Raw genomic sequence first — 15784 nt, 5'->3', positions numbered from 1 at the left:
AAAGGTCCAATGTGTAATTTATTTGCTGTAATTAATCCCCAAAAATTAGCCCAATGTGTCAGATATTAAAGGTGCTCTAAGTGATCTCACGCATGTTTTAGGTTACATTTGTTGTCACATAAAGCAAACATCTCACCATCTGCGAGCTGCCCGTCCCCTGAACACACTGTAAAAAAAACGCATTCTCTGTAGACAGCCCAGGGTCTACAAACGGTAACAAAAACTAAATGTGCCAACCTGCACCACGAAGAATACACAAAGTGTTCCAGCCAATAACCAAAAAGAAGGATTAGGAGGTGGGGGGTTAGTACACGAAAGCACAGAAGGGAGTAGACGGCATGAGGAGAAGGGAGGGGCAAATGCCAGTACTTTCTCCTTTTGGAATTTCAGTTTGTGTTTTGGCCTGTGGGTTGCCAGATATACCTGTAAAAACGTAAACCGAGCGTACTACACCTGTAATCTTAGGACAGCCATGATAGCAGCAAACAAACAAACAAACAAACAGGATCAACGGAGATAGATACTACCAAACCTACAAAGACCTGGCGTGTTTCTAATTGTTGTGTGACCAAAGACGTAACAAACCCGGGTAAATATTGGAGATGTACTGTATTTGAAAAATGGAGACAGTTTTGAGTCTAAAAGAATGCCAAGTTGGCTAATTTCCTCCTGAACAGGTAAGCATTAGGTCAAGGCTAATTTATCACGGCTACAAGGGGCAGGCATTTTATGTCATTTAAACATTTGTGTACTCACATTGACTTATTTAACTAGAGTACACAAGTTGGTTTCTCACAAAATAAAAACTGAGACACAGCCAGTACAGAAATCCCGACTGGTCCAGGCTAACGCCAACATGCTAACCCTGCAAACGTTACCGGAGGAGCAGGCAAGCGGGCCGCGGCTGTTTACAACATATAGGCTTTTCAGCGGTCGTAGCTGACAACTGTGGGTTATTTTAAGCCAAGAGAGGGCGGCTGTAAATCGGGAAGAGAGGACTGGGAGTTTCCAGTGCGTTTAGCGATTGTTGCCGTAATTCTAAGCCAATAAAGTATTTCAGTCGGGTGGAGAGGAGGGCAAGGTAGTGTTATTCCTATCGTTTTCTCCTACAAGTCTAAACCTTCTAAGGAAGTGTAACAGTCAGGTGTATAGCTCCCCGCGAGCACAGGCTTCTATGACCGTCAATGTAGCCAGCATCTAACGTTAGCTCCTCCAGTGTGCTGTGAAGTCATGTCTGGCTATGTGAAACAAGCGTCTAGCAACATTGTTGTGGATAATCCTCCAGCACTCTTTGGAGGGAGGAGGGTCTGGCAAAGCGAGACTGTGGATGCAGCGGTCTCAGCCTGGCATTCTCCATGAACTTAGAGTCTAGGGAAGAGGGAGCGGAGGAGACAACTCTCTTTAGTATTTTGAATTTGTACAGCAGTAACTATTTTAATAACTAGCTAGTCAGTATTACATAACCGCTTGTTCAACTAATCCCTTCAGCTCTAATTATTTTCTAATGCTAAAGTGATCAATCAAGTTTTTCTGAATCATTTGGTCGGTAAAATGTCAGAAAACAAGCCCACATTAAACAGTTAAAAACTATGAATTTAGTATCATACATGAAAATAGTCACGATTGACTTTTTGTTCAGCTCAATCCCAAACCCATCAAAGTCCAACAACACAAACGTGTGTGGGTGTATGTTTGGGGGTTCCTTCAGTGAGTATGTTTACATGCAAACTAACATTCCACAATTATTCCAAATTAGACATTATTCATTAGAAACGGGTCATGTAAACAGCATATTTAATTTATTCAAACGCGTATGTCACCGGTTTAAAAACTTCTTGAAATAATTCTATTTTGCACGCATGCATGTCAACAGGAAATATTAGTGGAATATTCATTTTCATTAGCCATCTATACAGCTTAGTCAGAATAGTGTCTATTTTTGGAGTAAGGGCAAAAACCGGAATGTTATGTGCATGTAAACATGGTCAGTGATGAGACACACCACATGCGTCCAACGGGATGATGTGGGCTGCTGGAAACTCTGCAACCCCTGCGGCGGTGTACAGTCTTGGTGAGTCTCCACCACATTATCAAAAGCCCATTTATCTGGGAACCCAACCAGTGAGTCAAACTGACAAATACCCCCCTGATCACCGCAAGAAGCCATGGTGACGGATTTACTTAGCCGTGCAAACTGTCCTCCTGTGCTCGTCAAAAAACACACAGCAGTTGTTTGTGTGACACAGAGAGAAATATTACTCTCCTGCACACACGTCACTGCCCTCCCTCTTCTTGTGGCTTCAATTATCTGCTTATCTGAAAATGTTCCACATGACAAAGTACGTCCATCTAAAATTACAATCACACAGTTACAACAACATTCTTGTTTAAGATAAAAATGCATTCAAGAATCTGGTTCAGACTATAACAGACAGTAGCGACAGTATTCTTGTACCTGCAGATTTATGTCTAAACATCAATTATCAAGCTGCCATGTACAAAAGTTTGGGGACGACCAGAAAGAGATTTGACTTATAGTTTGATGATTTTCCCCCACTGTTTTTTGTTTATGCAAAGGTCCTCCGAGGTCATCTGTGTAAAGACATGAAACCCTGATTAGAGATTCTGCTGTTTGTCTTTGTAAAACATACCAAAACTCAGATGATGCACTGGCACAGTTTTTATTAAGTGTATTGTGGCTTCAGAGAAATCTGTGGGTCATCTGTAAGTCCCAGTTGGACGGCTGATTATTCATCCCAGTGATTACTCACGAAAACAAATGCCCAGATTTTCTTGTTCCAGTTCATCAAACGTGAAAATATGCTGCTTTTCTTTGGTCTATATTTTTGTAAATTTAATATCTTTTTATCATAGGACTGATCTGATATGAGACCTCCCTTCTAAATAACTTAAAATGGTCTCATTCACTGTTAGTTTATCACAATGTATGTTTTTATTTTCTTAGTGCATAAGAGAAGAGATGAGTGAGTGAGATAATAATTGAACTAAAGTGATCTTCTTTACTAGTTTCTACCAAACTGGTAAGATGGCTTTTGTGACGGCTAGGTAAAAGGTGCTGACACAGACGAGAAACAAGTTCAATTGCCACCAGGGGTGCGTGTCTGAAAGGGGCTTCATAACACACTCCTTCAAAACTGATATCACAATAAAGAAAGGTTAACAGCTTCTAGTCTTAATATAAAACCACAAAATATTACTTTCCATATCTCTCAATTACTTTCACTTCCTCTTGTTCCTTTTCTTCTAAAATGGCTTCATGCTGTCCTTGTTCTCTATCCTTCTCTATCTTTTACCAAAAGTTTTTTTTTTTTTTAAACAACTAAAACCACAGATTTTCACCATCACTTAGACATGTAGGACTGTAAAACTGCAATGTGAAAAAACCCAGACTCATTGACGGCTGAGTAGAAGATATATAAACACATCTGCTGATGCCACCCGCCTGTATTTCATTCTATCCGTTCCTACATTAAAAGAGGGGGAAACAATAATTTGAGAGGATGGCAGATGCCCACTAGCATGACAACACTGCACACTGCAGCTGGACTTCCAGATATGTGGCTGATTAGAAAATACCATACACCACAGACCAGCTTGTTATCTCTGCCGTGTGTTTAAATACCGCAACGGTGAACAAACACCACGTTGTAAATGCTCCTCTTATTTGGCTTTGAGCACTGTTGTCACAGAGCTGCAGAATTCTCCATTACACTCAAGTGATCTTTAAACTGTTACTCTTTGTGATAAATAAAGTTTAATTGAATGGTATTGCATTGAATTCATCCATACAAGGAAACTTGAGGACAGTCAGAACTGATCCTAACTGACCCAAGAATAACTAGACCTGATCCAAGATGCAGTCAACACAAACAGATCCCAAACGATGGAGAGGTTTAGTTTTCACTAAAAAACCATCTCACCTAAAAAACACACATTTCTGTCAGGATTGTAAACAATACCTGCTACATGTGAGTAGGATTTCTTCTACGTTTCACCTCAGGCCCTGTAATACCACCACGCATAAGAACTAAGACCTAAAGTACACTTATGTTACCAAATAAGCACACACGGTAGAGGTTTCAACTTGAAAAAAACATCCTAGCACAGGTTGGAACATGGATGGAGGAAATTCTACACATCCAACCTCCAACTGCGCAGTGGGCAAGCTAAATACAAGAGTGTTTTTTTACTGAATACAAAGAAGTAACTGACGTATGAAGAGACAAAACTATGGAGGGGGTGCAGAATGAAAAAAAACAGTTTCCAAAGCAGCTCTTATACAAAGGGCCAAAACAGAAACGTAAAAAAGCTCGCCACTACCCCGGCCTTGCAAATTGGGACCTACAGAAGACAGACAGGGGGAGTGAGCTGGAACTTGTTACCTGTGTGTTCGGTGGTGGAGTAGGACAGGTAGAATCCACGTCCGGTGTGGTGGGTCCCACTCATGAACTGGACAGTGACCTGGTTGCCAGTGGACTCAATCAGCTCCTTTACCTTCAGACCCAAACCGCAGTACTTCTCTATTAAAAAGCACAGGATGAGACACAGGAGGTACAGGACAGAGAAGAGCATCTGGTTATACAAGCCTGTTTAGTTTAAGCACACAGATTGAACAAAACGCTTTATTAGGTTTTAGTGTCAAAGAATCCAGATTCCATTAGCCCAGTTAGTAACACCAACAGTAACTAACTGGGCTAATGGCAGGCAAGAGTACATTTACAAGCCTTTTGTCACAATGTATGACTTCTTAATACCTTGTAAGGCCTTTTCTTGAAGATACTAAATTCCATGGTTTTTCATTTTTCAAATCCTGCAGATACTGTGCAGAGTACTTTTACCCCTAGAGCATTTCAAAAATTAATGTTGTGCTCATTTGTCCTATTTTATTGATTCAAATCACCTGAAACAGACTCACAGTGAAATAACATTTCCCCCTCAGAAATCAGATCAAAACATTTTCCACAATTTATTTAAGGGCACATTTTTTTCCCACCATAACAATTTTAAACTGGCCAGGTAAATTCCTCAGCCACAGCTTGTTTTGTATTAAACTGTAAATCTGTGGGTCCAACATTTAGCTTAATTTTTATTACGGGCAACTCTGATTGGAAGTGTGCCCTGCAGCACTCTGGCATGAGACCAATTGTGACTGTAGGTTTAATCATGTGGCTTACGTCTTTCACTGCATTTACATGCACTCGAGTAACCCGGTATTGTGAACTGTCTGCAGCCGCTTTTTTTTTAAATCATTGTGTAAACAAATACTTTGGACAGAAAGTATTACAGGGAAAACAGTGATTCTCTTTGACCTTTTATCAAATATTTGAATGTTTAGTGTAAATTCAAAAAAGAAAGAAAAAAGACATCCTGCTCTATGGCATCTGAAAATTATGCAAGCGATATAGGCTTATGAAACTCAATTAATTAGGTTAACTCAAAAATGCACAGTCTGACTAATTCCAAAAATTATAATAAACACTTCCTGGAAGTCTGCTTTAACATCTTAACTGTAACTATTTCTTAAAAATCTGTTAAGTAACTCTTCAGGCTGCACAGTCATCTATCTTTAATACAATAATAAATATTACAACCTTGGTTCAAAAGCATGTTTGGGGTCATGGAGGAAGTCTGTTTATGCCTCCATGTAATGCATGCTTCTGTGCATGTAAACATAGACAGTGAAGAAGCTGATGATATGCATACAGATTTGCGGTTGTGTGTATAGTTCTGAGCGCCCATGCTTGAAGGCTGAGTGAAAAGCAAGTCATCCTCGAGAGAGTTGCAATTGGTGTTTGTGTAAAGAATGAAAAAAAAGTGTGAATGTTGAATTTTGTCGGTTTTGGAAAGAAATGCCCCCCCACCCCCTTTCAGTTCAAGAGCAGTCTAGTATCTGGTCATCACTCTCACCAATCTCACTCCTCTCGGGTCCAATGCCATTGTAGAGGCGGAGGTAGTTGACCTGGCAGTCGCTGTCTTCTATGTCCAGCTCAGCAAAGTGAAAGTGGACCCTGTTGCCATGGAGCACGCTGATCTCCCATTCACACACTGTGTTGTTCGGGTATGTCCCCGGGTAACCCAGAGATGACAGAGTCCCACTGCTGGGGCCAAGTACACTGGGGCCACAGCCATCACCTGCAGGACAACACAAACACTAAGTTTCAGGGGAAGGGGGAAAGGATACCGCTTATAAAAGAACACAGGGTGGAAACAGGAAAGACGAACCAGAAGAGTTTCGTTTAACTCAAGATTTATAAGACAAATATTATGTAAATTGAAACACAGTTCATTAGCCTAAAGGAAAACATCTTTGTTTGGTACAGAAAAAAAAAAAAAAAAAAAACGTACATGACTATAGTACATTTTTATTTGTGTTTTCATAAAAATTAGAAGGATGAGCCAAAAATGTCACACTAGGGGACATGTTCCTTCATTACAACAAACTACACGTACAGTAAGGACTGTAGTTTATTTAGAGTGAACCCGAAAAACTCTGTCCAGTTATGGTAAATGTGTACCTACAAATAAGTTGTTAATAATAAAATAAAGCTGTTTTAAGAAATTACTTTGCCTTTTTTTTTTGTAGTGAAAACAATATAGTGAAACTATATATTTGTTACACATTTAAATAGATGTATGTCTTCAATACTTAATACCAGACAGACAGACAGACTAATACAGTGCAAGTTTAGCTTGTTTTTATGGGTTTTGCTGACAATAAGAAAAATATAAAACAAATCAGAGTTTGTGGTTCAACTCTTGTTTTGCATAGTCCTTGAGCAAGACACACAACCCCCAATTGACTGTGAATGTGGTGGGAGACAACTGTAAATTGATTTGAATTGCAGCTGAAATAATTTGTCATACCTATGGTCATACCACATACTTAAAAGGTTATGATGAGGATTTAACACATCGGAATTCAATTTTACCAAAAAAGAATGTCAATTGACATTTTTAAAGTCTATGTTTGCTTTTGTGTCCTCTGAGCTGTCAGAAAGTTGAGACACTGTGTGTGTTGATGTTGTGGACTCTAACATAACACTCAGTCACGCTTCATGGTGCTAAGTGGATGTTCCGTAGGCCTGGAGTTATGCAAGAGCCTCTCAGTGGACACTATCCAGATGGACAGGACAAAAACAAAACTGCTTCCCTCAACTCTGACTCACAAATACTGAGCAACTGCATGACATTCGCAGGAGTTTATTACCTTCCTGATGTTGTTGTTGTTGAAAAACAAACCAGAATACAACTTAAATCTAGCCTTGCCTAAATGTTTCATCATCAGTCAGTCTACTCAGAAGATACATGTCATCACACAAAATACCACGAGATACTTCATGTGAAAAACTCATTTCAGGTAGAATTGAGTTACTGTGTCCACGTGTTTACAGTCATACCCCCACTGCTACGCCACCCACAATCTCTCACAGGTCTCAGGTTGGCTGTGGGCTCCAAAAAACCTACTAAATATTCGTATTTAAGTACAACGGGGTGTAAAATAACTCGACAACAACCAAACACATTGAGCTTGGCGTGATTGTAGTAGTAAGGTGTATTGTACGTATATTGGGTATAAAATAGGCTACCTGGAACGAGCAAAAAAAAAAATCACAAAGCTCCTAGCTAAGTGTGCTGTTGTCTCTTAAACCGTGACTCCATTAAAAAAAAGAGCAGGCAATTTAAAAGTAGCTATATTGTCGGGAAACGCAAATAAGTGATACTGTGACTTTAAACGTTAAACAAATCACTCAAAGCCACACGTTAATTCAGCAGGCAACTGATTAACCAAGCAGCCGTTTTTCCTTCACAAACTCAATCATATGTATGTTTTTTTAAGAACCGGTTTGCCTGGTTTTACTATACCCGTCGTTTACAGTGACTGGCGGCAGAAAACTAAGCGGAACTCCCCGTACACACGGCCATGTAAGGTAGCTAGGTTTTAAGTTTGGAGGACAATAACAATGTACCGTTGCTTTACGATAACCTTTAAACACCTACACAGCCGTGTTCACACTCTAAAAATCAGCATGGCCGCATGTCGCTGCGGTTGTTACACACTCTGCTCCTCCAGTTGTCACCGCAGCTGTGTCTGGCACCAACCTTTCTGCGCTCGACAGCCTTCCGTGGTGAGAATGATGAGAATCGACAGGACGAGAACCCCGGCCCCTGTCGGTCCCCTGCCCACCATTACCGCTCTGCCCATAGCAGCCTGCAATCTGAATGCATAATGCTCGCTTCTGGACCGGTTGCACGGCTTTAACCTGTACCGATGGTGGGAGAAATACACAAACTAATCCTAGAGAGCGAGTCCGTGAGTGGTTTCCTCCCGAGGATGTCTTTTGCTTGTCGTTTTAACAATCCAGTGGTTAGCGACACTCACTATCGAAGTGCTCCACACAGATACACACACCTATGACACACACGCACACACAGCCAAGCTTTGGAGCTACTTCCTCCACCGAGGCTCCTCCTCCTGATCTGGGACTGAGATACCCGAGTCCCCCAAGTGGTGTGAATGATCCCAGATCCACCTACACCCTTCTTCTCCTTCTCCTAATACATCCATGCCTACACCCCAGTCAAAGTCACTTTTAAACAGTGGTGGAAGTACTCTAAGAAGTATTTTTACTTTACTTAAAAGTAGCAATACCACGACAAAGTGGGAATACTCTGTTACAAGTACAATTTTACTTTACTAAAAGTACAAAGTACTAACATCTAAATTTAAAGGACCACATTATTCCTGATGCAGAATTGCACAATTTCAGAATATTGTATTTACTACTTTATTGAATTTTAATTTTTGATGCATTGAAATACACACTACTTTATTGTTGCAGCTTTTCACTAGCTTATACTGACAGGTAGCTTGTGAATTTATCAATAAAATCATAATCATCATTTAATTATTTGTAAGAATTTTGTATTATTAATTTGGATCTTCAAAGTAGCCTACCTGAAGGTTTTAAATAAATGTAGTGAAGTAAAAAGTATAATATACCTCTGAATTGTGGTGAAGTAAAAGTATAACGTAGCAGGAAATGGAAACACTTAAATAAAGACCAAGTAGTCTTCAAAATTGTAATCAAGTACATTATTTAAGTACTTACTCTTAAATACTTGTTGCAATGTTTTGTACTTACTTAAATAAAAAAAGTTTTAAATTCACTCACTTAGACAAATAGATTCCTGTTAATGCAAGTACTGGGAAGTATTTGAAAATACACCAATACAAGTCCTGTAGAGAGTACTTGATTTTTAAAAGATAGGACTCATAGTGAGGATCAATCTTAATTACACAAGACAGAGGCTGAGATGTTCTGAAACCAATTATGTGTCACAAAGTAAATATATAAATACTATGTGGTAGGCCTGTATTGCATAGATATATCGTTTTATACAGTATATTTACTAAAGTATTGTTATTTTATTGTGTACAGACAATGAGCATTTGCAATGCCATATGTTCCTATCCTTTCCCATCTTATATGCGTACTTTGAGCTCTCTACAATAAAAATCTTTCAATTTTAGTGTATAAGCTCTGCAAAATAAATATTGAATCCAGCCTTCAGATGGACGCATAGGAGCAAAAGTAGACAAGTAAAAGTCCATAGGGCTTGTTTACATATGCGTTACTGCTTTTCATCTCTGGTGAATAACATAGCAGTAAAATTAACGTAACCAGTGTGTTGTTGGTTGTTCACTTGGACTTATGTAAGGACTCCTGTGGGTTCCTAGAACTCAGCTGTTTGATAAAGATCCTTGTGAGCTAATAAAAATGTTGTCACACACACCCTTTATTATTATTCCAATAATGTGTTGTCCTTTCTGCTGTGAGCTGGACACCCACATCAAACACAAGATGATCTACAAATACTGGGATGTTAAAGTTGACCCAATCTGTAGTTGTTTAAGGGAGGCTGCGCAGAAATACGTTGATTTTGTCTGATTAACAACTGGGTGGCAGACATCATCATTATGCCCCGGCTTCAGCTGCACATTCCTTGATGGTCAAACAGTACATTATTGAGACCTATTATTGTTCTACAATTATTATTAATTATTGATTGCCACGGAGCCCGGCCGGGCACAGCCCAAAAAAGCTACGTGGCACCCTCACTCCATCCAATGGGCCCATGACCTGTGGAAAGGTACTGCTGGGGGCGGGTGCACTGCCACATGGGTGGTGTTAAAGGTCAGGGGCCTCGACAGACCAGACCCGGGCTCTTGGGACGTAGAATGTCACCGCTCTGTGGGTGAAGGAGCAGGAACTTGTACGGGAGGTGGCGCACTACCAGTTTGATCTGGTGGGGCTTACCTCTACTCTTGGACTCTTTCCTACTCCAGAGATGTCCAGGGTGTGAGGCGCCGGGCGGTTGTGGGGATACTCAGAAGCTGAGCACCGCTGCGTTGGAGTTTACCCTGGTGGACGAAAGGGTCGCCTTCCTATGCCTACGGGTGATGGTGTGGGGGGGGGGGGAAACTCTGACTGTTGTTTGTGCCTAAACACAAGAATTCAAAGTACTCTATCTAGTTTTAGACAATAAATAGAGTCCTGTAGGGGGCTTCATTGGGGGACTCCATAGTTCTGCTGGGGGATTTCAACAATGCAACAATAGATACAACAGGAGTGCCTTCTTCAGGTAGGGAATGAGTCCTTACCCCAAGCGAAGGAGTTTAAAAACCTTGGGGTCTTGATTTACATTCAATTTATCGCACCATTGTGATGAGGCATGATTGGGAGAAACGGCCTCCTGATCTAAACCAGAGCGGTTGTCTTTTGTTGGACTTCTGTGCTAGTCATGGATTGTCCATAACAAACAGGATATTCAAACATGGTGAAGCTCATACGTGTCCTCGGTACCAGTGCACCCTAAATTGAAGGTCAATGATTGATTTCATTATCGTTTCATCTGATCTGAGGCCGTATGTTTTGGACACTTTGGTGTGTCTGGGTTCTCGGCAGTAAATTGAACTTGTTCAAGGTGAGGGCTGGCCTCCGCCAGGGCAGCGCTTTGTCACCTATCCTGTTTGTAGTATTTATGGACAGGATATAGTGTAGTAGTAGGGGTGGCGAGGGGTTGAAGTTTGGTGGGCTGGGGATCTCATCGCTGCTTTTTACAGATGATGAATCTGTTCGCAGCCGAGTGTGAAGCAGCCGGGATGAGGATCAGCATCTCTAAATCTGAGGCCATGGTTCTCAGCAGGAAACCAATGGAGTGCCTTCTTCAGGTATGGAATGAGTCCTTACCCCAAGCGAAGGAGTTTAAATACCTTGGGGTCTTAATTTACATTCAATTTATTGCACCATTGTGACGAAAACAGAGCTGAGCCAGAAGGCAAAGCTCTCGGTCTACCGGTCAGTTTTTGTTCCTACCCTCACCTATGGTCATGCAGGTTGGGTCCTGACCGAAAGAACGAGATTCAGGGTACAAGCGGCCGAAATGGGTTTCCTTAGGAGGGTGGTTGGCGTCTCCCTTAGAGATATTGTGAGAAGCACAGTCAAAGGGAAGTTTGGGGTCCCCTGCTGGAGCTGCTCCCCCCCGATACCGGATAAGCCAACAAAGATGGATGGATGGAATACTCTCACTTGACAAAGAACTTGAATATGATGCAACTGCCTGAGTTACCAATAGTAACATGTAGCAACAAACACGGTTTTCTAGCCTGTAGCCTGTGAGTAATATGCCTGATGATTCAGAGTTTTGCATGCTGTTTGTGTGTGTGTGTGTGTTTGTGTGTGTGTGTGTGTGTGTCTGTGCGTGCGTGTGTGCATGTGAGTGACTGTGTTTCCACATCTGTGTGCCGACTGTGGGCTGATGTTTACAAGGGTGTAAGAAAGTGTAATGTTCAGAGGAGCAGCCAAATTCTCAATCATGCTGAAATTGTCCACTTCTACTTTCTCTTCCATACACACCCTCTGCCTGTTTTTACATTCCCTATCTGTAATTGTATGACACACTTGTACAGGGCACAAGGGGTACTCCAATATATTCACAGCAGTAGGCTTTTCAGGATGCCCCCTGAGGGAAGTCGAATTGATAACATTGATATTGAAAACATGCCATTTTGTAGGTTTGGAAAGACAATATAAACACACATGGAATCTAATGGAATCCAGAGGACAATGCCTACAGCAAATTGTATGTTTCTAAAGATAGTTTTTCTGAAAAACTGGGCTTAGACACAAATGAGGTGCAAATGAATAAGGCATAAAGCGGTGTTATACCAAATAGGGGAAACTTTTCACGTTCTGTATGTCATATGGGCTGTGCTTGAACTGTGGCCACTTTATTAGGTACACCTGTGTAATATCTCAACATCTCCATGTACAATCAGTTGTAATTTAGTGCAACAACTGCCATATATTCTACCTTCACAAAGTTTACGATGTTCAGATTTTGTTGACATTGATGTATGTTTTGGAAATGTGTTACTTAATTTATATGAGGTCACAGTTAAAGGTGATGTTATACTGGACTACATTCAATACAAATAACTTTACATGTGGTAATTTATGTGGCCTTAGTTTATGATTGTATTTGTATTGGACTCAATCACTATATAATGTAAAAATGAGAAGTTACTCAGCACCTTTCTCAACAAATATTCAACATTATAAGCATAGAAGTTAAAATAATTAAAAAAGTAGGCAACTGTACTATGTTGCATTAAATTGAGGAATAACTGATGGCTAGATGTGGTCAAAATTCAACTGTTACTTTAGACCTCTTCACCTTTAACTTCTTCACACACTTAATTTTGTTATAATGATGCCATCATTTTCAGCCTTGGCGGTACAAAGACTGTGTTTTGGAGCTACACAGATTTCTGAAGCAACAGCACTGACAGGAACACTTAGGCTGAATCCCATTTCTCCATCTTACCCCTCACCCCTTAACCCTACCCCTTGGCCCTTGAAACCAAGGGGTAGTGGTGAAAATATGCCCCTATGAAATGGGACACCACTTGGTTACATCACCATACAGTATTGATCACAAATTTCCAAGATGCGGTCTCTGTCTGTCGATTGTGTGGGTTTGGACAACAGTGTCATATGCATTTATATATTTTATAGTTTTATTTTCACTTTGGTGCTGCAGAGGCAGATGTTCTTATCTGTGTAGTATTTAGGTCTGTTTGCAATACATATGTGTATACACATGTATCATGTATACATACACATACACCATGTACACATGGTGTGTTGTATATCTGTTTCAGTCATCACCGTTTTGAATGTCATTGATGTTTAGAAAAACATTGTTAACAAAAATCTGTCATTATTTCCAATAAATTAAACATAACAGGTTCTTTAACATAAAATTATGTTAAAGAACCCTTATCAACTATCAACCAGAGCCTGCTCTCTCCCTTTCAGTGTTGCTCAACTAAATCTCTTGCACTGCAAAACAGCAGCAGAGAAGCAAATAATGCATGCACTATAGGGGTGGGAATCACCAGAGGCCTCACAATATGATATTATTACGATACTTACCTCATGATACAACATTATCGTGATTTTAAAGATATTGCAACAGTCTGCAATATATTGCAATGTTTTACCTTTTCAAATCTTTCAAATTATGTCCCCAAAGGAAAACTCTGTCAACATCTGTTTCATCTAAAAAGATAAATTTCTCTGTTTGTTCATCTCACTTCAGTTGTATTGCTGCAAAATGGAATTGTCAAACAGAAAAACTGACCAAAACATAATAATGATAAATTAATACTTGGCGTCTGTGTATCCATACAGCATTACCACTGAAAACATTGCGATATTAAAATGTATCAATTTTTCTCCCCCACCCCTGCTAAGCATAGTAATAATGTGCCCAGAATATGATTGAACATATCTAGATTTTTACGTTCATCAAGTTTACACTGCTAGTACTCAAAACAAGTCTTGATATTGATAGTGTTGATACTTTAAGTATTGGTCAGTCCACCCCCTTGTGTAATGACATACTTCAAAACTACAGTCATAGAGGAGTGTTCACACTCTCCTCTCTTTTCTCTCTCATGTTAAGCCTTTTAAACATTTTAAAGACATTTCTGTGGAACTGAACAAATGTTGCTTTTGGATTTTGTCCAGACCCTTTAATCACAACATTAGTCCTAACTGATGGGATTAGACAACACGTGAAAAAGAACCATTGTGTTTGTGCAGCAAATACAAGACGTACTATTAAATATTTCAAGAATCAATCACACCTCTGGTCCTAAGTTCCCTCTAGAAATGGACACATTATGGCCACCTTTGAAGGACATAAACAAAAAAATCATGTGGCACAAGGTTAAAAAAGATTATTTGTCTATGTTTCAGGGAAATTAATGGAATTTCCTGCAAATATTTGAAGTCTCAACATGTAGCTGTTCTTGACCAGTCAGCTTGAGAAGGTCAACAGATGCATGGTACACCTGATTGGTTTTCTAACACACTCGGTTGCAAAGAGAGGTTTGGATTTTAAAGAATTCAGCCAAGGTCCTGACAGTGACCGCAGATTACAGAGTTTCCATGGTGACTCCAGCCTAACGTTGCTTTGTGAACACAGAACTGTCACTGGTTTAATCCAAATAAAGTAACCTAAAGAGCAGATCATCTGGACATGCAGCATTTGACAAAGACGGTGACTAGGAACACATTTTATTAATCGTTTGGCTATGATAATTATTGTTGTCTATTAACAGTCTCTCTGTTCTATTCCTGGAAGTACATTTGTGCACTGAATACTATTTCCACTGGGAGTCAGTATAGGGCACAGATGAGTGCATGTCAGTCACATGTAAATCATTGTTTCCCTTCTCACTGATTACTGTAAAAAGAAAACACTGTTGTCTCCAGCTTTTCACCAGAAATGTGTCCCCAAATATGTGCAAAACAAACATAGGTAGCAAGTTAGATTCCTTTGCCCTTTTAAAATAAGAGCCGAACCTTCTGTTTGGTATTTAGCATACCAATATGTAAATGTTTCACATCAGTGTTCTGGTCGGAGTAAGGCCTTCAATCACCAAAGTGAGGGCCAGTTGTCTTTCCAACAGCAGCCGGTTGAGAGTTAAATCCTACAAGCCTTTGTGTATGTGTTTGTGTGTGTGTGCGTGCGTGCGTGCGTGTGTGTGTGAGTGCATGGTTGTGTGAATGTGTGCATGTGTGATTGTGTTTGTACATTTCCAGTATATATTACCTACTATCTCTGTTCAGTTATATTTCTTAAAGGTATGTGTTCATCACTACAGCTGAAACATTTACATACAATGCATATTGCATCATGTTCTATGATAAACTCATAAATATGAGGCATTTCCTAAAGATTAAACTAACAATTCAAAAATAGTTAAAAATGTGTTAACACAGTGTGTGTGATCCACATGGTTGTGTTCCACCTCAGATTTACAACGTAATCAATGTAGCTTTAGTTATACAGACAGTATGTGTGTTTGTGTGTGTGTGTGCGTGTGTTCAATTCAGCCAGTGGCTAAATCAGCAAGTGTTTTCCATTCATGTATCTTTGTTTGTGTGCATGTGTCTAAGTACACGACAGCAGGAGTACATCGTCAGACAGGTCAGACATAGGAACAGTACAGTTTAAGTATCTAAATAAATAAATGAATAAACAAATGAACCAATTGTGCAGACTGCACTAAGGGCAACCTGCACAATTGGTTCATTCACATTTTAGCAAACATTTAGCATATTATTTAAGCAGTTGCACATTTTGTTTTCCCATCCTGTATATATTTAAATATTTGTTCTAATATTTT

At 39.9% G+C, this 15784-nt stretch overlaps 1 protein-coding gene across 1 annotated transcript in view; it reads right to left on the bottom strand.

The window, feature by feature from the left end:
* The window catches only part of dcbld2 (discoidin, CUB and LCCL domain containing 2), a 16131-nt gene extending 7618 nt beyond the window's left edge, over positions 1-8513 (bottom strand). Inside the window, exons 1-6 of the mRNA XM_034884711.1 lie at positions 8122-8513; positions 5929-6153; positions 4404-4541; positions 3443-3446; positions 3351-3380; positions 2652-2669 (exon numbers count right to left, since the gene is read on the bottom strand). Of these exons, the coding sequence (XP_034740602.1) occupies positions 2652-2669; positions 3351-3380; positions 3443-3446; positions 4404-4541; positions 5929-6153; positions 8122-8224 (518 nt within the window). The 5' untranslated portion in view covers positions 8225-8513. The remainder of the gene's footprint in view (positions 1-2651; positions 2670-3350; positions 3381-3442; positions 3447-4403; positions 4542-5928; positions 6154-8121) is intronic.
* Positions 8514-15784: the final 7271 nt, after the last annotated feature.

This window comes from Etheostoma cragini, chromosome 11 (genome assembly GCF_013103735.1).
Source record: "Etheostoma cragini isolate CJK2018 chromosome 11, CSU_Ecrag_1.0, whole genome shotgun sequence".
Taxonomy (NCBI): domain Eukaryota; kingdom Metazoa; phylum Chordata; class Actinopteri; order Perciformes; family Percidae; genus Etheostoma; species Etheostoma cragini.
This window is presented reverse-complemented; position numbering and strand designations above follow the sequence as displayed.